Raw genomic sequence first — 22,439 nt, forward strand, 5'->3', positions numbered from 1 at the left:
GCTGGACAGGTGTGGCTGGTGTGGATTACCCTCCAGGGGAGGGGGAGGGTTGTGAGGGGATTACTGTGGGGCAGGGTCTAGTCGAAGGCAAATCTCATCTCCACACTTGATCTTTGGCAGGAGGGTGTAGGCGTGACGGTACTACGATTGAAGTAGTTTGCAAAATTCTGAAGGGTTTTCTTAGAGCGTGTTGAGTCCTTCAGGCCATGGTCCATGAGGCCCGAGCAAGCAGCCCTGACCTGACCCACGTACCAGGCTTGCCTTCCAGCTTCCAGCCCTCCAGCTCGGAGTCTAGAAGGAGGAACTAGAATGTGTCGGGGACCACAGGCAGGGGTGGGGCTGTGACGTGAGGGCGGGAGGGCGGGGCTGGTGGCAGGTGAGCTGCCAGGTCTCCCAGGCTCCAATCACTCTGGAGACTGAGCCATGGGGGGAAAACAGGACCAGAACGAGGTCTACGGTGAGGCTGGGGGCGAGGCTGGGGTGGGGGCCCAGGACCTGGCGAGGGAGGGTAGGCCTGCTCCGGGGAATGGTGGCTGGGCCGGAACCAGGGAGAGGAGCTGAGGGGAGTCGTGGTCCCCGAGGGGAGGGCCCAGGAAACAGCTGATGGAAGGAGACAGAGTCAGGGTCCCCGGAGGAGGATGGGGTGCCGGGGCTGGGAGCTGTGTGAAGCTGGGGTCCCTGGGACGAGGGGGTGATGTCACGCCTGGACTCTGGGCCCCTCAGGACAGGGCCCTGGGAAGCAGAGCCTGAAGGAGGCAGGGTCAGGGTCCTGAGCAGAGGAAGGGGCTCAGGGGCTGGGAGGAGTGAGCTGGGGCTCTGGGCCGCTGTCAGGAGGAAGAGCTTGGGGTCCCTGAGAAGGAGGCGGAGTTTCAGGCTGGACTCTGGGTCTCTGAGGGGAAAAGGTGCTGGGGATCCCCCTGCCGGGGTCTGTGAGGAGTGGCTGGGGGCGTGGGTTCTGCTGGGGGCCCCTGAGAGGAGTAGGGGCTGCAGATCTTGGGGGAGAGAGAGGGCTGGGGACCAGCCTCTGGGCTCTGCTAGGAGGGAGTCTATCTCAGGGCACATGAGGAATAGGGGCAGCAGACTTCTGGGGCTCCTGTGAAGGGTAAGGCCTAAGCAGAAGGAACAGGCAGCCTGGCTCCAGAATCTCTGTGAGGAGCAAAGGCTGGGAGGCCGCCCCAAGGGGTCCTGAGGACAAGGGCAGGGGCGGGGCGGAGGAGTCTGCAGGGAGAGGGAACTGGGGCCCGCCTCTGGGATCCCTGCGAGCGGTGAGGGCTAGGGCCCTGCTTGCAGAGGTTCCTTGGGGTGTCGGGGGTCTGAACTTCTGGTCTGGAAAGGAAGGAACCCCAAGGGAGGGACCTTCCAGAGGCCAGGCTTGGTCCGAAGGGAGTTAGGGGAGGGAGCAGTGGGGACACCCCACAGACTTCCTGGAACAGCTTTGGGTCAATCATTGACATCACGTCTGAGAACCACGGAGGGACAGAGTCCAGAGCACCTGGGAGAATGGACCGCACCCCTTCCCACACTCTTGCTCAGCCCTCTGTCCTCCCTCCTCGGTGCCCACACGGGACTCTGGCTGCCTGGCCTCACCTGCTCCCTGTGTGTACTCAGGGAGGACCAGGAACAGGATGGGCCACAAGCTGCCCGGCTCAGGTGTCACCTGACTGCCCTCCCAGAGACTGGCAGTAGCCGGGGACTAAGCTCCCTTCCAGGTTGGGGTCTACAGGCCTCCCACCCCTCCCCAGTCCCTGCGGAAATCGATGACTTTGGCTGAGGGCCTTGAGGTGTGACCCGTAAATGACCCATAAAAAGCTGCCCTTTCCCCTCCCTCCAAGGCCACCTGGTTGGAGTTCACAGTGATCAGTGAAACTGCTGACCAAGCCTTGATCCTACCTTTCCTGTTCTCTAATTTCCCCTCCTGCCAGCCCTGCCCCCTTCTATCTCCCCCCAAACTCCTGAGGGCCAGGTAGGACCCTGGTGCAGCGTAGCTCCTGCTGTGGGGAAGGGTTTGGAGGACTGGAAATGGGGGGACAGACCCCTCTCAATGCCTCACTCTCCACACTCCTCCCCATGCCCTTCAGGGAAACCAGCCAAATATGACCCCTCCTTTCGAGGCCCCATCAAGAACAGGTGAGTTCTGGGCACTGCGCTGGTGGGGGCGGTGTCTGGGTTTTGCTTCGTATTTGCTGAAATATTGGTAAGAAACTTGTGAGGAAAAAAACCTCCTGCCCCAGGAGAGTGGTGGCCCTGGGGAGACTGTTGTGTGTGGAGGGGGCACAAGGGGGCTTCCCGGCTGCTGGTGATGTTCTGTGTCTTGGCCTGGGAGCTGGCTACACAGGCATGTGTCCTTTGGGAAAATTCATCCAGCTGAGCACTTCTGAACTGTGCCCTTTCCTGTTTTAAGCTTCAGAAGAAAGTTTACCCACCCAGAAAAAGGTTTTCTTAAAGAGAATAAAATGAAAGCTACCAATGCCTACTTTCCAGCATCCCCCAACTCTCCAAAGCACGACTCCTCCAGACCATGCTAACCCCCACTCCCCAGCATCCCCTCTCCAAAGGTTTCCCCCATTTCTCTCCAAGGAGCTGCACAGATATCATCTGCTGTGTCCTCTTCTTCCTCTTCATTCTCGGTTACATCGCCGTGGGGCTTGTGGGTGAGTTTCTGGCAGTGCAGAGCTGGGCAGTGGCTGGGGGACATTATTGTCCCAAGGAGGGACCACGCCCACAGCCTTTCCCTCTTAAGTCCCTGCCGCACTCCAGAGATTCATCTGTGTGTCTCTGTCTCCAGCCTGGGTGTATGGAGACCCCCAGCAAGTCCTCTACCCCAGGAACTCTACTGGGGCCTATTGCGGGATTGGGGAAAACAAGTAAGTATGAAGGCAAGGAGAGGGGGCGGGAGGGAGGTGAGATGGGGGATGGGTAGGGGACCACTCCACCTCAGCCTCCCTGAATCTCACCACTCCAGGCCACGTAGAACAGCCTCCACTGCTGGCCAGTGGCTTCTGAGTCCCCCCTAGAATTAGGAGGCAGCAAAGAGTCATGGTTAAATGCATGGGTTTTAGGGTTCAGAGATGGTCATTTGAATCCCCACCTGGGCTAAGTAAGTTCTGGTTTGTGATCTCCGGCAAGGTACTAAACATCTCTGAACTTTGATTTCTTCTTCTGAAACACAAGGACGATTCCAGAAGCAAGGCTATCAGTCCCAGCATGCAGGAAACGTTCAATAAATAATAAAACCACTAACATTTATATGGCATTCCAGGCAGGCAGTGTACTTTACACACACAAACTCATTTAAACCTTGTGAGGTAAGTACTATAATTTTACATGTGATGGAACTGAGGCAGTGAGTGGTTAGATGACTTATTCAAGGTCATAAAGCTGGCTCCAGAGTTCAAGCTCTTAACCATTTTGTTAGCAGTGGCGATGCTGAATTCCTCTGGGTAATCTTTCAGGTGTCTCCCATACCTCCCCAGCTGAGCTGAGCTTCCAGAGGCCAGGAACTGGGCCCATTGCACTCTTGAGGCACAGCCCTGGCAGTCCCTCTCTTTCCCCGAGGCTTGACCAAGCCCTGATGCATATGCTTCCTTCTCTCCTACAGAGATAAACCGTATCTCCTCTACTTCAACATCTTCAGCTGCGTCCTAACCACCAACATCATCGCGATCACCCAGAATGGCCCGGCGTGCCCCACACCCCAGGTCAGAGACTGGGACCTGCCTCTGTCCCCAGATCTCCCCCAGGGTCTGGATACCAGCCCCTCAGCATGTTCTCTGCCCCCAGGTGTGTGTGTCCTCCTGCCCAGAGGTCCCATGGACTGTGGAAACGGACCAGCTCTCACAGCCGGTCGGGCAGGTCTTCTACGCAGCAAATAGGAACTTTTGTCTGCCAGGGGTGCCTGGGGACATGGTGAGCGCTGTTCCCGGTGTCATTGCTAAGGAGGGTCCATAATGAGGGAGGGTGGGAGGGGGAGTTGGGTAGATGATCGATCGTGGTGGTAGAAGGGGGACTCACTCCTTCATCTTGCTCTGTGTCCGTGTGTCTGTCTGTCCTCCCCCCACCCTCCAGCAAGTGCTCCAAAGCCTGAGACAGGAGCTCTGCCCCAGTTTCCTCCTCCCTTCCACTCCAGGTGAGAAGCCACATTCCTTCCTCAGACATCATCCAGTCCTAGATTTTTTTCCCTCAAACAAGGGAACCAGGCTCAGAGAGAGTCAAGTCACACAGCTTGTCTGTGACAAAATCGGAATGAGCACCAGCTCTTCATTTTTTTTCTCTGCCGCATGATCGTCCTACAGTCAGATCACCAGTGTTTATTATGTACCTGCCGCGTGCCAGGTACCAGGGACAGGTGAAGCGAAGATGAAAACTGCTCCCCTTTTGGACTACATCCTAGGTGGTGAGATCAGAGACGTTCACGAAGCGATTGCATGAGATTGCCATGAGAACATACGTGGGTGAATGTACACACATGCATTTATGCGCAGGCACAGGAAACAGAATGGAAGGATGTTCACCCAAATGTTAAAGTGACTGCGGCTGGGTGGTGGGATCACAGTTGATTTTTTTTTTTTTACAGTTGACTTTTTTTTTTTTTTTGCTCTTTTTCCCAATATTAAATGTTATTTTTAATAGAAAAAAAATTAACTATAGCGTGAGAAAAGATATCCAGCTCTCAATAGGTACAATAGGAAGTATCTCCAATGAGTGCTCCAAGGTCAAATAGATCTGGATTTAAATTCCAGCACTTTCCAGCTGTGTGGTCTTAGGAAAATGACTCAACCTCTCTGAGCCTTGTTTCCTCATCTTTAGAATGTAAATGGAAAGCAAGCCTGCCTGGCAAAGCTGTTGTGAGGGTCAAGATAAATGGCTCTGGGCTTCCCTGGTGGCGCAGTGGTTGAGAGTCCACCTGCCGATGCAGGGGACACGGGTTCGTGCCCCGGTCCGGGAAGATCCCACACACCGCAGAGCGGCTAGGTCCGTGAGCCATGGCCGCTGAGCCTGCGCGTCCGGAGCCTGTGCTCCGCAATGGGAGAGGCCACAACAGAGAGAGGCCCGCATACCGCAAAAAAAAAAAAAAGATAAATGGCTCTGTAAGCACATAATAGGTGCCACAGGAGATAGGGGAGGGGCCAGAAGGCTTCCTGGAGGGGATGAGATGGAGATGGAGCTGAACAGGGCATCATGGATGGGATTTCTGGAGGAGGAAGCGCAGAGGTACAGAGGGGAGGGGAAAGTGGCTGGGCTCAGACGATGGGGCCTTAAAGCCTGGCCGTGAGCGTGGGCACTCTCCAGGTGTCTGGGCAGCAGAGTGACCTAGAGCCCTGGAATGCCAAGGTCCGGGCTGTGCCGTGTCTCCCGGGCACTCTGGCAGGGGCTGGATTGAAGGGTGGCAGGGGTGGGCGTGGAGGTGCTGTAAGAGGCAGGCCAGAGGGCAGGAGGGTCTGAACCCAGGCAGTGGCAGGGTGGGGAGGAAGGAGCATTAAGAGACAGTGAAGGAAGCATGGGCTCCTTGGGCAGGAGCTCCCTTTCGGCTGTGGAATCAAGAGCAGCCCTCTGAGTGGGCCAGAGCCCTTCTCAACTCTGTCCCTAAGGGAACGACGGGCTGGGATGGGGGCCAGAGACTTTCAAGACAAACTCTGGGCCCTCCCACCCAGTCGCCCGGTTCTCTCCCTCCAGCTCTGGGGCGTTGTTTTCCATGGTCCAATAGTACTGTGCCTGAGCTCCCAGGGATCTCCAACACGTCCATCGCCCAGGGCATCAGGTGGGCATTCCCTTGCCCCTGCATCTCTGTCCCGTTCCCCCTTCCCACTCACAGCCCCATCTGACTCTGTCTCTTCCCACCAGTGGTCTTCTGGACAGCGTCAACGCCCGTGACATCAGTGTCAAGATCTTTGAAGACTTTGCCCAATCCTGGTATTGGATTCTTATGTGAGTCACCACATTCCCCTGCTCTCTCGTCCTTCCCTTCTCCCCACTCTGACCGTCTATCCCTTAGCCCACTGTCTGAAACAGAGCCTTTGGGCAGGGGAGGAGGAGCCAGAGCTCAGAATGGATCCCAAGTCCAACAGGATTTATAAGAGAAAGCATGTGGGGGGTTCTGATCTGGGGACATTGGGGGTTTGAGGAAAGGTATTTGGGGGCCTCTGAAAGGGGAAAGATATGGGGGATGTGGGGTGATCCTCACCTATGTTTCCCTGCCCGCAGTGCCCTAGGCGTGGCTATGGTCCTGAGCCTGCTGTTTATCCTGCTTCTGCGCCTGGTGGCCGGGCCCCTGGTGTTTGTGCTGATCATAGGGGTGCTGGGCGTGCTGGCATACGGCATATACCACTCCTGGGAGGAATACCGCGTACTGCGGGACAAGGGTGCCTCCATCTCCCAGCTGGGCTTCACCACCAACCTCAGCGCCTACAGCAGCGTTCAGGAGACCTGGCTAGCAGCCCGTGAGTGCCCTGCCCACCCATGAACCACCAGCCACCCAAGGGCTGCCCTGGCCATGACCCAGGCCACTCTGCCCCCTGTCCACCCTCAGTGATAGTGCTGGCTGTGCTTGAAGGCATCCTGCTACTGATGCTCATCTTTCTGCGGCAGCGGATTCGCATCGCCATCGCCCTCCTGGAGGAAGCCAGCAGGTCCGGGCCCATGTGGGAAGGAGAAGGGGCAGAGGGCAGGGGGGTGGGCCCAGGATGGGAGTGCTGGAAAGGTTGCAGAGCACTGGAGGAGAAAGGCAGCATAGCACAGTGATTAACATTGCTGTGTGGCTTAGCCTTTCTGTGCCTCAGTTTACTCATCTGTAAAATGGGGGTAATATTAGTTCCTACCTTGTAGGGTTGTCATAAGGATTAAATTAATTAGTGTCTTGTCAAGTGCCAAAAACATGAAACAAGCCCTTACTCTCCCTTAAGCTGCCCCTGGTGGCTTCTCTGTGGCTCTAGTTTCCTCTAAAGTTCCCTTGAGCCTGATTTATTCAGTTCAGTTCTTTTAGGGAGCTCCTACTATGTGCCCAGCCTTAGGGGGAAGGAGCAGGCCCTGGAGAGGGCAGAGGTGTGGCCTGTGCCAGGGTCAGCACTGGGAGAGGATGGGTGGGGACTGGGGGGGCTAGCCCCACTGGTGTACTGCTCTCATCTCCCTGCAGGGCTGTAGGACAGATGATGTCTACCATGTTCTACCCGTTGTTCACCTTTGTCCTGCTGCTCGTCTGTGTTGCCTACTGGGCCATGACCGCTCTGTATCCTTTGCCCACATGACTGGGCCCTCCTGGAGCCCTTGGGGGCGGGGGGCAGGGCAATACTTTTGTAGACAGTGTGCCTTACTGTGATTGGAAGAAGGCACCCCTTCCTCCCAGCAGACACAGCCCTGCCTTGAAAGAGCGAGCACAGGCTGAATTTCAGCCCCTCTGTGCAGTGAAAACCTGCTCAAGCACCTGGGAAGGGGTTGCTCAGGAGGGGACCTGTGGAGGCCCCCGTGTCACCATGCTTTCCTTGACTCCCCTCTGGGTACTTGGCCACATCTGGGCAACCCCAGTACGTGTTCTGGGCGCCCAACGTCAGCTTGTCCGGCTGTGAGAATGTGCCAATGAATACATCATGCAACCCCATGGTGAGGATTTGGGGTGGACGTGGAGGGGCACCAGTAGGGCTGAGGGGACCTTAGAGAACAACTGGTTCAAATCCCTCATTGTGCAGAGGAGACTGAGGACCAGAGACGGCAAGGGGCTCACTCATGGTCACACAGCACGCCCCTAGCAGAGCCAGAAAGGGAGTCTGTCTGCAGACTCCAGATCTCCCGCTGAGCCACCCATTGTGCTGCAAGAGGAGGCGTGCTGTGCCCAAGGGCAGGGCCAGGCCCTGGGGCAGGTGGATCTCAGAACTTCTGCATCCCTCCCCAGGACACTTCTCTGCCTAGAGGATCATTAACCACTTCACCCTTTCAGTCTCAGTCCGGCTCACCTGTAAAATGGAGATAATCTTAATATCTGTGCCTCAGCGTGGCCGAGAAAATTAAAGGACATTGGGCACATGAAAGTATAATGGCTGGCACCTGATAAGAGCTGATAACTGTAGATGGGTTTTGTTTAGGTTATCTTTAGTTAGGCTTCCTCAGAACACACTGTTCTAGGCAATAGGCAGGTGGGCTCCCTGGGGGCCTGGGAGTGTAGCTGCTACCCCAAACTCTCCCCTGTGAAGTTCCCAGGGAGTGAGGCTGCACTGCTGGGTATTTACTGTCAAAGCTTTCATGTGGCCACCACATCAGAACTGGGACCATGGGCTGTGCCCACAGGCATTAGCCCCACTCTAAAAAAGTAGAGGGAGGTCGTTTACATTTAAGGAGGACCCACTATGTGCCAGGCACTGGCTGTACAAAGCCCCAAATGAAGTACTTCTTGCTTTCAACTTGCTTATGACCTAGCGGTGGGGAATGACACAAACCCACAATTACATACAAAGTGGAAAGTGGTTATAAATTCTTGCTATAAAATTTCAAACAGACCAGTCCCTCCCTTAGGAAGCTTGCACAAGCCCCTTAGATGGCCTCATCCACCAGAGGGCAGACAGCAGAAGCAAGAAGAGCTATAATTCTGCAGCCTGTGGAAGGAAAACCACATTCACAGAAAGAGAGACAAAATGAAAATGCAGAGGACTTTGTACCAGATGAAGGAACAAGATAAAACCCCAGAAAAACAACTAAATGAAGTGGAGATAGGCAACCTTCCAGAAAAAGAATTCAGAATAATGATAGTGAAGATAATCCAGGACCTTGAGAAAAGAATGGAGGCAAAGATAGAGAAGGTGCAAGAAATATTTAACAAAGACCTAGAAGAATTAAAGAACAAACACCTAGAAGAATTAAAGAACAAACAAACAGAGATGAACAATACAATAACTGAAATGAAAAATACACTAGAAGGAATCAATAGCAGAATAACTGAGGCAGAAGAAAGGATAAGTGACCTGGAAGACAGAATGGTGGAATTCACTGCCGCAGAACAGAATAAAGAAAAAAGAATGAAAAGAAATGAAGACAGCCTAAGAGACCTCTGGGACAACATTAAATGCAACAACATTCGCATTATAGGGGTCCCAGAAGGAGAAGAGAGAGGGAAGGGACCCAAGAAAATATTTGAAGAGATTATAGTCAAAACTTCCCTAACGTGGGAAAGGAAATAGCCACCCAAGTCCAGGAAGCCCTCCAAGTCCATCCATGTTGCTGTAAATGGCAACATTTCATTCCTTTTTATGGCTGAGTAGTATTCCGTTGTATTTATGTACCACAACTTCTTTATCCATTCATCTGTTGGTGGACACTTAGATTGCTTCCATACCTTAGCAATTGGAAATAATGCTGCTATGAACATTGGGTGCATGTGTCTCTTCCAATTAGTGGTTTTAGGGGTTTTTTTTTCAGGTGTACAGCCAGAAGTGGAATTGCTGGGTCATATGGTAGTTCTATTTTTAGCTTTTTGAGACACTTCTCACACTGCTTTCCACAGTGACTGCGCCAATTTACTTTCCCATCAGCAGTGTACAAGTGTTGCCTCTTCCTCACATCCTTGCCAACATTTGTTGTGTTCTTTTTGATGATGGCCATTCTGACAGGTGTGAGGTGATATCTCATTGTGGTTTTGATTTGCATTTCCCTGGTGATTAGCAATGTTGAGCATCTTTCCATGTGCCTGTTGGCCGTCTGCATTTCCTCTTAGGAAAAATGTCTATTCAGTTCTTCTGCCCATTTTTTTTTTTATAAATAAATTTATTTATTTATGGCTGAGTTGGGTCTTTGCTGCTGCACGTGGGCTTTCTCTAGTTGCAGCAAGTGGGGGCTACTCTTCGTTGCGGTGCGCGGGCTTCTCATTGCGGCGGCTTCTCTTGTTGCGGAGCGCAGGCTCTAGGCGTGAGGGCTTCAGTAGTCGTGGCTCATGGGCTTTTGGGCGCAGGCTCAGTAGTTGTGGTGCACGGGCTTAGTTGCTCCACGGCATGTGGGATCTTCCCGGACCAGGTCTTGAACCCATGTCCCCTGCATTGCCAGGCGGATTCTTAACCACTGCACCACCAGGGAAGCCCCGTTCTGCCCATTTTTAAATCAGGTTGTTTGTGTTTTTCATGTTGAGTTGTATGAGCTGTTTTTATATGTTGGATATTAATCCCTTATTGGTCATATCATTTGCAAATATTTTCTCCCATTCAGTAGGTTGTCTTTTCATTTTTCGATGGTTTCCTTTGCTGTGCAAAAGCTTTTAAGTTTAATTAGGTTCCATTTGTTTATCTCCTCTGCTTTAAGAGACGAATCTGTGTTTTTTACTTTTTATTAGGGAAATTTTCAGACACACACAAACATGGAGAATCCCTGTACTCAGATTCCATAACCTTCAGCCTTCTGTTCTTGTTTCATCTATTTCCCTACCCATCCCCCACCCCTTGCAATTTTAAAAAAATTATTTATTTATTTGGCTGCGCCGGGTCTTAGTTGCGGCACGTGAGATCTTCGTTGTCACGTGCAGGATCTTTGTTGCGACATGCAGGATCTTTAGTTGCAGCATGTGGACTTCTTAGTTGCGGCATGCAGACTCTTAGCTGCAGCATGCGAACTCTTAGTTGTGGCATGCATGTGGGATCTAGTTCCTTGACCAAGGATTGAACCTGGGCCCCCTGCATTGGGAGCGTGGAGTCTTAACCACTGGACCACCAGGGAAGTCCCCCGTGCAATTTATTTTTCTCAAGTTTTTAAAGGCAAATTCTGAACATTGTGCCATTTCACCTTTAAATATATCAGGATGGATCTCAACAGATAAGGACTTTTAAAAAGCATAACCACTACACCATTATCACACCAAACAAAATTAATGGTTCCTTTGCATCATCTGATACCCAGTCTGTTCAATTTTGCTAGAAAGTGCTTTAGTTGAAGTTGCAGAGGCTGCTCTGGGAGGAGACAAGCTGTTCAAGTGCAAAGGAGAGCTAGGCATTGGTCACACTGCCTTCATACCATTAAGGTTTAGTCCACACGGCCTGGGAGCTCTTGTGCCATCCAGAGACTGGAGACTGAAGGAAACTAATTACACTCACACAATAGGCAAGCTAAACCCTGTCTGAACCCAGAGATGGATCTCCTGGAAGGAATGGGCTTCCCCAATTCTGGGGAGGCTGTTATCACCCTCTGCTCTGGGAGGGCAGGAGCTGGTTGGGAATGAGCCTCCTCTGCCTGCCTCCCCAGGACCAGCCGGTGAACTCCTCCTGCCCAGGGCTGATGTGCGTCTTCCAGGGCTACCTGTCCACAGGCCTAGTACAACGTTCTCTCTTCAACTTGCAAATCTACGGGGTCCTGGGGCTGTTCTGGACCATCAATTGGGTACTAGCCCTGGGCCAGTGTGTCCTGGCTGGCGCCTTTGCCTCCTTCTACTGGGCCTTCCACAAGCCCCGGGACATCCCTACCTTTCCCCTGAGCTCTGCCTTCACCCGCACACTCCGGTAAGCCTGGGGCAGAGGGCTGGGAATTATGAACCCGGGAGTTCTCTGACTACCTGCCTCTGACTACCTCAGTAACCCCTGTGCAGTTACCACACTGGGTCGCTAGCCTTCGGAGCCCTCATCTTGACCCTGGTGCAAATAGCCAGGGTCATCCTGGAGTACATTGACCACAAACTGAGAGGTGAGTCGAGGTTGGGGGCTGGGCAAGGCTAGGCTGATCAGCTGGATCCTTGGGGGCTGGAGGGGGGGCGGTGTGCTGTCAGGGGCCAGTGACCAAACATGAGCCCTCCTTACCCCCAGGAACCCAGAACCCTATGGCCCGCTGTATCATGTGCTGCTTCAAGTGCTGCCTCTGGTGTTTGGAAAAGTTTATCAAGTTCCTGAACCGCAATGCATACATCATGGTGAGCCCACTACATGAGCAACCCCTTGCTCTGGGGGCCCTGGATGCAGGCCTCCTACCCTGGCCTAGTAAGCTCACCACAGGTAACCCTGAACTTTCCACCTCACCCAGATTGCCATCTATGGGAAGAATTTCTGTGTCTCAGCCAAAAACGCCTTCATGCTGCTCATGAGGAACATTGTCAGGTCAGGCTGTCACCCCCCCCACCTCCGTGATCTCCCACCCATAAGCATGCTGTGCTCAGAAGGGCCTTGAGCTTGGTTTAATCTCTGCTGCCTCCATCTTGAAATGTGAACAGTTTTTGTTTTGCATCTTCACGGCAAATTATATAGCCAGTTCTACTCCCAGCCCTGCCAGGCCTCTTACCCCCAACCTACCCCAACTCCTTGTACAGGGTGGTCGTCCTGGACAAAGTCACAGACCTACTACTGTTCTTTGGGAAGCTGCTGGTGGTTGGAGGTGTCGGTAAGGACCAGGGCAGGGAGTTACAGAGGACAGGGGTGCTGGGCAGTTTAAGAGATGACCTCAGAGGAGTGATGCTGACCTCCAGATCTCTCTCACAGGGGTCCTGTCCTTCTTTTTTTTCACCGGACGCATCCAGGGACTGGGTAAAGACATTGAGAGTCCCCAACTCAACTACTACTGGCTGCCCATCATGGTGAGTGACACCCCCCCAACCCCCCACCCCCATACCTTCCCACCCCCCGCCCTCCACCCCACCCCATCCCCGACCCCCGCTTCACCCTCCAACTCTCCAAAGGAACCCTAAGGGAAACCTTGCGTCTTGCAGACCTCCATCCTGGGGGCCTATGTCATCGCCAGCGGCTTCTTCAGCGTTTTCGGCATGTGTGTGGACACTCTCTTCCTCTGTTTCTGTGAGTCACACCTCCCCTCCTCTCCTCAACTTAAAGGTACCAGATCATTCAGGCTTTTTTGGAGACTTGGTGCTTCTAGAAACAGAGACCTCGTGAGTTACAGGAGCCAGAGCCTCTTCCAACATCCTCAGGGCAGGTGTTTGGGAAGAAAGGAGGGAGTGAGCTCCCAGGCTCCTGGGCTCTCCCAAGAAAGAGCATTCCAGGGGAGAGGCCTCTGGTATCTTCCCCTAGAAAATCTAGGAAAGAAGTTAGCCACAGGAGACTTCCCAGCAGGTGGCTGTAGTGAGGGGGGATTTTCTCACCCTACTGTATGCATTCATTCAGGGTTTCGTGTGTACCGGGCTCTGCGCTAAGCAACTGACATGTATTTTTTCCGTTAATCCTTATCACGCTATGAAATATTTTTGACACCCCCCCCCCTTTACAGATGAGGAAACTATTACATAACCTACCCAGTAGGTTGCAAAAACTGCCCCCCCAAATCAGCCCGTGGTGGCGCAGCCTGGAAACCAGGGAGCTGTCTCTTAGTCCCTGATTTTCCCGGGGAGTGGGGTTGGCTCCCAGCGGTGCGCTCTTATGAGTCTATGTCGTGCCTCAGTGGAAGACTTGGAGAGAAACGACGGTTCCGTGGACCGGCCCTACTACATGTCCAAGGCCCTTCTGAAGATTCTGGGCAAGAAGAACGAGGTGCCCCCAGGAGGCAAGAGGAAGAAGTGAGAGGCGCAGCTCTGATCCAGGACTGCACCCCGCCTGTACAGCCTCCCAGCCTCAACCCGCCTTCCAGATCTCGATTTTGTAGTAAAAAGATTTTATTAAAAGACTGATATTTTGTTTTCTCAAAAACTCTGGGACTTTTATTTCCTCCTACACCTTGCCCTTTTTAACCTCGCCTGGCTCTTTAAAATAGATCCCGCCCCTATGACGTGACCCAGGTGCCTCGGCCAATCAAAAGGCTCCTGAGAAGTAATGCACACCCCCTTCTTCACCCCAGCCAATAGGCTGGGTCACGCGCTCCGGGGCTTCAAAGAGGGCCAATTGGAAAGAGGTAGCTCTGAGGCGCTGAAGGGTCACGTGGGGAGTCGTGCGAGGGCTAGAGTCGCGGAAGTGTGGCGGGCCGGCTGGGATTGGGGCGGGTTTGAGGGTGACATCTGAGCGTTTAAAGGGCCGGGGTCAGCTGACGAATCCAGCCCGCGTCTAGTCCTGGGGAGGCGGGGGCCAGGGTCGCTGCTGCCGGAGGGAGAGATGACTGCGGAGCGACCCGGCACAGTGCCCCTGGGCAGACCCGGGAGACAGCGAATGCTGGGATCATGGGGAGTCTGTAGGGTTCTGGTGTTTGCCGCGATCTTCCTTCTGCTGTTGTCTTCAGCAGGAGTCGGGGCCAGGGCAAAGGACGACTTCAGTCTGGTGAGTCACCCCTCGCATAGCCCCATTCCCGACTCACGCAGGCGGTCTGTGCCCAGTTGTACCCCGGGACCTAGGCTGCTGAGCCCCCTCTCCTCCGAGGAACTCTCCGACCCCGTTCCCTCCTTTCCCAGTCCCTTTCCCCTCTCTGGGCCCTTGTGCTCTTTCCCTCTGAGTCTTCTCTTTCGAGCTCCTTACCCTTTTGAGGTCTCCCTGTCCCTGAGGGCTCTTTGTCCCCTCGTAGTCCCTCCCCCGCTCCGAGCCCCCAGTTTCGCTCCGAACTCTCCTCAGGGTTCCCCTTCCTTGTTCTGGGACCCCTTCTCCCACTCGGGATCCCCATCACCCTGCCTCTCCCAGGGGAACCTGACTCCGAGCCGCTATTCATTCACCCTAAAACCCCAAGTCACGTTTGTTCTGTTGACCCTTCCTCCTCGCTTCATAGGTTCATCCGCTTGTGACCATGGAGCAGTTGCTGTGGGTGAGCGGGAAGCAGATCGGCTCTGTGGACACCTTCCGAATCCCGCTTATTACCACCACTCCTCGGGGCACTCTCCTTGCCTTTGCTGAGGCCAGGAAAATGTCAGCATCGGATAAAGGAGCTAAGTTCATTGCTCTGCGGAGGTCCACGGACCAGGGTATAAAGATGCCTGGGTCACAAGAGGCTGGATGGGTGGGGAGCTGACCTACCTTAGGGCCCTGAGGCTGCTGGATCCCTGAAGAGTAGAGGGAACCTTAGGCGGGAAGGTGTCCAGGGCAGTGATCTGGAAATTGGGCTCACCAAGGAGTTGAACATTCATTCAGACATTTATTGAGCACTTACTATATACCTGGCATTGTTCTAGGTTCTGTGAATACAGTTATGAACAAAACAAAGCAAAAATTCTTTTTTTTTTTTTTTTAAAGCAAAAATTCTTGCCTTCACAGGGCTTATATTCTTCTGGGGTGGGGGGAGACAGACAATAAACATAATAAATAAGTAAATGTTTTGTTTTTTTGTTTTTTTTTTTTTGCGGTACGCGGGCCTCTAACTGTTGTGGCCTCTCCCGTTGCGGAGCACAGGCTCCGGACACGCAGGCTCAGCGGCCATGGCTCACGGGCCCAGCCGCTCCGCGCCACGTGGGATCTTCCCGGACCGGAGCACGAACCTGTGTCCGCTGCATCGGCAGGCGGACTCTCAACCACTGCGCCACCAGGGAAGCCCCTGTAAATGTATTTTTTGTATTGGGAGCTGATAAGTGCAGTGGAGAAAAATGAAACATGGCAAGAGGTATGGAGAGTGCCAGAATTTGACTGTAATTTTAAGTAGATGACATTTGAGCAGACTCAGAGGAGGTAAGTGAGCCTGGAAGAAGAGCCAGGCAGGTGTAACACGCTTAGACAGAGTTCACCCCCCCCACACCCAAGGAGGGGAGTATTTGAGGAATGAGAAGGAGTTTGTGCGGCTGGATGGAGTGAGCAAGGGTAGAATAGATAAGGTCTGAGAGGTAAGGAGGGGCAGGTCTCATGGGGCCATGATAAGGCCTTGGGTCCCTAGCATGAAGTGAAAATTGCAGCGAGTGGTGGAAAGGGAACCTCCAGAGTGCTCACCCTGGGTTTTTTCCCTTTTTTCTTTAGGCAGCACATGGTCTCCAACAGCTTTCATTGTGGACGATGGGGAGAGCCCAGATGGGCTGAACTTGGGGGCAGTGGTGAGCGATACAACAACAGGAGTGGTCTTCCTTTTCTACTCCCTCTGTGCTCACAAGGCGGGCTGCCAGGTGGCCTCCACCATGCTGGTGTGGAGCAAGGATGACGGTGTTTCCTGGAGTTCGCCTCGGAACCTCTCCTTGGACATAGGCACTGAGATGTTTGCCCCTGGACCGGGCTCTGGCATTCAGGTCTCTGTCCTGAGATGGGTGGAGGGAGGTGCCTCGTAGAGAGTCTGCCCCATTATGGACTCCTTTGCAAAGAGAAGATCCTATGAAGTCAGATTTTTCTGTCTTAGGTGGCATTCCTTGGAAGAAAGGGACATCCTGGGAGGAACACCCTACCAAGGGAAGGTGGAATTTTGCCATTGGCTTCCCATCTGGGGGTTGTCAACAGGGCTGCACTAATCCATGTGCAGATTAGAAAAAAAATTAGAAAGTCCTGTGCAGATTAGAAAAAAGCCCTCCTTTGGGCAGACACAAGCCTGTGCCATGGTCCACAGCTTGGCCTGTGAACACAGGTTGGGTTTAAGCTCTCATCTCCCACTGTGGCTGGGCTCCCTTGTCCTGTGCACAGCCTGTCCAGAGTACACCCTGGATGTCCCGAAGGAGCTTATTCTGCCAAAGAGCTTCTTAATTCAGACAGTGGGTGCTTGTAATGCTTGTGGAACCCTCAGCAAGCAAAGACAGAACGGAAGAGGACAAGGTGTGTCCTCACACTTGGGAGGTGGTGGGTTCCCCTCCCCGGCCTCTGAGCCCCCTCAGTGTCTCCGTCTGTGGCACCCCTGTCCTTTTCCCACAGAAACAGCGGGAGCCTCGGAAGGGCCGGCTCATTGTGTGTGGCCACGGGACGCTGGAGCGGGACGGGGTCTTCTGCCTCCTCAGCGATGACCGCGGCGCCTCCTGGCGCTATGGGAGTGGGGTCAGCGGCATCCCCTATGGCCAGCCCAAGCGGGAAAATGATTTCAGCCCTGACGAGTGCCAGGTCAGGAGTCCATGGGCTGTCCCCCACCCGCTCAACCTGCTCTGTCCTCCAGAGCACCACTTCACTCACGGACCCCGGGCCTGGCTGCCCAGCTCCGTGCCACCCAGCCTTGCTCCCTCAGGGACAGGGCCCTTTGCCCCGCCCCCACCCTGCGTCTTCCTGAAGCCCTCTTCTCTCCGCTCAGCCCTTTGAGCTCCCCGATGGCTCAGTGGTCATCAATGCCCGGAACCAGAACAACTACCACTGCCACTGCCGAATCATCCTCCGCAGCTACGATGCCTGTGATACTCTGAGGCCCCGTGATGTGACCTTTGACCCTGAGCTCGTGGACCCTGTGGTAGCCGCAGGGGCTGTAGCCACCAACTCCGGCATTGTCTTCTTCTCCAACCCATCCCATCCAGAGTTCCGTGAGTATCTGCCAGGTGGGGTCGGCGAGGAGCCCCCGTGACCTAGAGAAGGAGGCCTTCTCTAGGGGGAGACCTTCCTTCCCCTGACTCTGCTGCTGTTCCCAGGAGTGAACCTGACCCTGCGCTGGAGCTTCAGCAATGGCACCTCATGGCAGAAGGAGACGGTCCAGCTGTGGCCAGGGCCCAGTGGCTACTCCTCACTGGCAACCCTGGAGGGCAGTGTGGGCGGGGAGGACCAGGCCCCGCAGCTCTATGTCCTGTATGAGAAAGGCCGGAAACAGTACATAGAGAGCATCTCCCTGGCCAAAGTCAGCGTCTATGGGACACTCTGAGCTGTACACCTGCCAAGGGGTTAGAAGGCCCTGGACTCAGCCTCAGGACCATGGGTCTGTAGAGGGTCTACTGGAGGAGCCTAGAAGACGGTTCCACCTTCCTTTAGAGTCTAGCGTTTTGCAAAATCAACTTCTCTTTGACAGGGAAATCATTCCTTAGGACTAAAAACTTGGCTTCTCCCACATAGGAAGAGCTGCCCACACGTGGGAGCGCTTCTCTTCCACATTGCTGGGTCTGCCCCCCTGCCCTTTCTGCCCTCTCAGGGCAATGATTGGTCCTTTTCTTGGACAGGGCTAGGTGGGCCTGTAGCATTAAATAAATGTGAACTCAGGGAACTGGGGAAGGCTTACCTCTTTGGGGTAAGATACTGGCTTTGGAGAGGGTTGGTGAAAGTTCCAGAAGGGCAGGACATTTGGTTTCAAGGTAAGGAACGAGTTGCACCACCCACTTTGACTATGTATGAATCAAAATGTTTATAACTTAACGTTCTTAATGAAGGAGAGTGAATATTTGCAGAGTCTCTGTGGTTCTGTCAGTGCACATCTTCATGTCTGTTTTCCTCGTGCACACGTGTGGGACTGGGAATGAGTTTTGGGGAGGAAGCTGGTGTGCTTATTGCCTGTGAAAATCTGTGACTTTGGCAAATCAAATCCTCCTTTCTTTTTCGCATTCCTTCTTATCACAGAAATACAGATTGGTCTTAACAAGTGTAATGAGGAGTAGGAGGAGGAGCCTCATAAGATAATTAAAAACTGGCTGTTTTGTATTTCTAAGGTGGGGTGAGATACTATCCTCCATGAAACAGGGAGCAGGTGTGTAAAACGCAGATGAGAAGCCTCTCCCAGGCCAGCCTGGCAGAGAAATAAGCACTGTGGCAATTATGTGAGAAAACAACATCTCATCCTAAAGGAGATGCTGTGAAAAGAACCTGGGCAGCCTGCAGCTGAGTGGGACAGCCACAGCTTTTCTCCACATGGAAAGAAAATGCAATGCCTGGATGAGACGGTAGGAATGTTCAAGACATTCTTTTCTTTTTAAAGAAATATTTATTTATTTATTTGTTTGTTTGCTTATTTATTTATTTGTTTGGCTGCGCCGGGTCTTAGTTCCAGTTCCGGCACGCAGGATCTTCGTTGTTGGTGTGGGATCTTCGTTGCAGCACCTGGACTCCTTAGTTGTGGCATGCAAACTCTTAGTTGCAGCATGCATGTGGGATCTAGTTCCCTGGGATCGAACCCGGGCCCCCTGAATTGGGAGCACAGAGTCTTATCCACTGCGCCACCAGGGAAGTCCCTGCACGTTGCATTTTGATGTTTCTTAAATCTCAGTCTACAGTAGTTACACCTCCTATCCTCTCTTCTTTCTCTCTCTTTTTTTTTTTCCTTTTTCATACCGTCTACACAGAAATGTTCATTTATCCTGTAGAACGTTCCACTCTCTGGATTCATCTGTTTCTTCCTCAGAGTGTCATTTAACTTTTTTCTTCCATCCCTTGTATTTCCAGTTATCAAACCTGAAGGTTTAATTAGATTCAGAGTCCACTGGGTGAGGGAGGCGGGGGACAAGATTCCTTCGCAGGTGCTCTGTGTTTCCTATTGTGCTCCCTCAGGAAGCAAGTGCTGCCCGCTTGTCCCTCTCTGAGTAAAGCTGAATTGAGTGATGGGTTCAGATGGCCATAGCCTGACCCCTCCTTTATAAGGTTTCCCCATCAACCTTCCAACTGACAGTTTCATCCACAGATGAGTTTTGCCTGAATCAATTATTTCATGAGGGGTTGTGAAATGTTGGTTTTTGAATTCTATTATTTTGTCCTCATTTATTAGCTGGAATTCTTTAGTAAAAAGGAACTGTCCCTCATCAAGGCTGTTGGGTTACCCTGAAGCATGATTTGTACGGGAAAGTCAGGATAAATGCTTCATTTCTCCCCTTAACTTGCCAGGTCTCAGAGTAATCTGATGTAATATTTCACCTTGGCCAGTAAACCACATTGTTTCCACACAGGACAGACATACAGAGGCAGAATCTATGGGCCTGCGGGGGGACATCTGAGGGAAGAAATATGCGGAGACGAGCACAGGCAGCATGGCCGGGGAGGGCGGGCTCTGCTCTTCTAACACAGGTGGAGGAATAGATATGACACAGGAAGTGCGGTGGGGGGGTGGCATCTGCAGCAACTGGGACATCTGCTATCCACTGCCACTAAAAATGCACATCTGAGAAAGTCTCGCTAACAACTTTCTTTATCAGAAATAATGGAGGAGAGAGAGGAAATGATACCATGAATGTCTGCCACATGAGCTACTGCCTCCTTGTGAAGTAGACATGGCAGGGGGCTTGTAAGGAAGTGATCATGTTCCTCCTTCATAGCCAAGAACCCTCAGCTAAGAGAGAGGCTCCTCAAGGAAGTCTTTCCTTCCCTGGAGGGGGCGGAGTGGAGTCATTATAAACCAGAGTCCTGGCCCTACCCCAAACCTGCCTGTAGGTTCAGTGTCTCTAGAATCAGTCCAGGACCTTGCTTTTTTTTTAATGTATTTTATTGAAGTGTAGTTGATTTGCAATGTTGTTAATTTCTGCTGTACAGCAAAGTGATTCAGTTATACGTATGTATATTCTTCTTCATATTCCTTTCCACTATGGTTTATCCCAGGATACTGAATAGTTCCTTGTGCTTATACAGTAGGACCTTGTTGTTTATCCATCCTATATGTAATAGTTTGCATCTGCTAATCCCAAACTCCCAATCCATCCCTTCTCCACCTCCACTCCCCGTTGGCAACCGCAAGTCTGTTCTCTGTGTCTAGGAGTCTTTTTCTGTTTTGTGGATAAGTTCATTTGTGTCATATTTTAGATTCCACATATAATTCCTCTAATAATTGGCGATGTCGAGCATCTTTTCATGTCCCTGTTGGCCATCTGTACATCTTCTTTGGAGAAATATCTATATAGGTTTTCAACCCATTTTTCGATTGGGTTTTTGTTTTGTTTATTTTGTTGTTACTGAGATATATGAGCTGTTTGTATATTTTGGAAATTAAGGTTTTGTCGGTCACATCATTTGCAAATATTTTCTCCCAGTTCGTAGGTTGTCTTTTCATTTTGTTTATGGTTTCCTTTGCTGTACAAAAGCTTGTAGTTTGATGAGGTCCCATTTGTTTATTTTTGCTTTTATTTCTATTGCCTTGGGAGACTGACCTAAGAAAACATGGGTATGATTCATGTCAGAGAATGTTTTGCCTGTGTTTTCTTGTAGGAGTTTTATGGTGTCATGTCTTATATTTAAGTCTTTAAGCCATACTGAGTTTATTTTTCTGTATGTTGTGAGGGTGTGTTCTAACTTCATTGATTTACATGCAGCTGTCCAGCTTTCTGAAAACCACTTGCTGAAGAGACTGTCTTTTCTCCGTTGTATATTCTTGCCTCCTTTGCAGGGCCTTGCATTTTTTTTTTTTTAATAAATTTATTTATTTATTATTTATTTATTTTTGGCTGTGTTGGGTCTTCATTGCTGCACACGGGCTTTCTCTAGTTGCAGCGAGCAGGGGCTACTCTTCATTGCAGTGCGCGGGCTTCTCATTATGGTGGCTTCTCTTGTTGCGGAGCAGGGGCTCTAGGCGCGCGAGCTTCGGTAGTTGTGGCTCACAGGCTCAGCAGTTGTGGCTCACGGGCTCTAGAGCCCAGGCTTGGTAGTTGTGGCACATGGACTTAGTTGCTCCGCGGCATGTGGGATCTTCCCGGACTAGGGCTCGAACCCGTGTCCCCTGCATTGGCAGGCGGATTCTTAATCACTGCGCCACCAGGGAAGTCTGGGCCTTTCATTTTTAAAAGGAACTACAGGAGAGTCTAACACTGGGGTCTTTGGGCTGCACTTTGAGAAACTGTCTCTTAGACATTTTAGCCTAGATTTAGGAAGACTAGATTTCAAAACACTGAAGAAAAGATCTCAAAAGAGAAACTGTTTCAACAGGAAGAATTTGTGTTCAAAAAACACCAATAACCATAAAAGATGGCAGGGACCAAACCTGCCTGTTTACCTGGGCATCTTAAACCCCACCACAACACCTAGCACATGGTGGATGCTTAATACAGGAGGAAAGACGAGTCCAGGATGGGTAAGGAGCTGGGCCAGTGTTTCTAAGTGTGGTTCCAGGTAGGTGGCAGCCACTCCCTGGGAACATGTTAGAAACGCTTGACCTTCCCCCTATACTGCCTGCCCCTCTCCCCACCAGACCTGCAGAATCAGAAGCTCTGGGGGTGGGGCCCAGCACTCAGTGTGTTAGCAAACCCTCCAGGGGATTCTAATGCACATTCAAGTTTGAAAACCAAGGTTAGAACACAAGTCAGGGGTGCAGAAAGGGTTGAAGAATTGTTGGTTGGTTGGCTTTTTTTCTTTTAATATAAAGGGGGAATTAGAAGGAGTGGCAGGAGACTGAAAGGGGAAGGTATGTGCTTATTTGTACAAATAGGACAAAGTGGACTTTGAAAACTACAGCCTGGTAAGTGCCATCTGGATCAGCAGCCAAATTCTAGCGTGGAGCCCTAACCCCCTAACACAGGCCCTTCTGCCCCCTTCGAAGCCTCTCCCCCCTCCCCCCAGACCCTTGGCTCAGCATTGAAAGGACTCTGGGCTCTCCCCGTTTATCAGGCTGCCCTTAAACAATAGAAGGAGCCTAACAAGTAATATTGAGCAGCAAATACCAGGGACCAGGCACCAGGTACACTTTCTCACTAATTCAGTCCTCACAACCAGAAGTCATTATCAGGAAGGAGCAGGACAAGGTCCATCATTTTTCCCCCAAAAAAAGGATTAGGAAAGAAGATCTAAGACAAAGGCTTGCATTTCTTTTTGACAAACACACACACACACACACACACACACACACACACACACACA

The 22,439-nt window shown here is 52.0% G+C and overlaps 2 protein-coding genes across 5 annotated transcripts; both read left to right on the top strand.

The window, feature by feature from the left end:
- The first annotated feature begins 423 nt into the window (after positions 1–423).
- Positions 424–13,454, top strand: SLC44A4 (solute carrier family 44 member 4). Of its 2 annotated transcripts, XM_007110103.1 has the most exons (21): positions 424–457; positions 2,079–2,127; positions 2,578–2,651; positions 2,786–2,864; positions 3,599–3,698; positions 3,781–3,906; positions 4,066–4,126; positions 5,674–5,758; positions 5,842–5,925; positions 6,202–6,437; positions 6,527–6,626; positions 7,130–7,222; positions 7,491–7,593; positions 11,206–11,459; positions 11,546–11,640; positions 11,760–11,863; positions 11,974–12,047; positions 12,257–12,327; positions 12,426–12,520; positions 12,653–12,737; positions 13,336–13,454. In XM_007110103.1, the coding sequence occupies exons 1-21, from the start codon at positions 424–426 to the stop codon at positions 13,452–13,454; spliced, it is 2,121 nt and encodes a 706-aa protein (XP_007110165.1). The 2 variants fall into 2 exon arrangements, with proteins under 2 accessions (XP_007110165.1, XP_007110166.1); XM_007110104.1 differs by lacking the exon at positions 3,781–3,906.
- A 378-nt stretch (positions 13,455–13,832) lies between these two features.
- Positions 13,833–22,422, top strand: NEU1 (neuraminidase 1). 3 transcript variants are annotated; one of them, XR_003676758.2, is made up of 7 exons: positions 13,869–14,141; positions 14,581–14,773; positions 15,753–16,015; positions 16,626–16,808; positions 16,993–17,215; positions 17,321–17,971; positions 18,323–22,422. XR_003676758.2 is itself a non-coding variant. In XM_007110105.1 (6 exons), the coding sequence occupies exons 1-6, from the start codon at positions 13,980–13,982 to the stop codon at positions 17,545–17,547; spliced, it is 1,251 nt and encodes a 416-aa protein (XP_007110167.1). In that variant the 5' UTR covers positions 13,833–13,979; the 3' UTR covers positions 17,548–18,080. The 3 variants fall into 3 exon arrangements, 2 of the variants coding, with proteins under 2 accessions (XP_007110167.1, XP_028334415.1); XM_007110105.1 differs by lacking the exon at positions 18,323–22,422 and having other exon boundaries at positions 13,833–14,141; positions 17,321–18,080; XM_028478614.2 differs by lacking the exon at positions 17,321–17,971.
- The last annotated feature ends 17 nt before the right edge of the window (positions 22,423–22,439 follow it).

Source organism: Physeter macrocephalus, chromosome 18, assembly GCF_002837175.3.
Source record: "Physeter macrocephalus isolate SW-GA chromosome 18, ASM283717v5, whole genome shotgun sequence".
NCBI lineage: Eukaryota > Metazoa > Chordata > Mammalia > Artiodactyla > Physeteridae > Physeter > Physeter macrocephalus.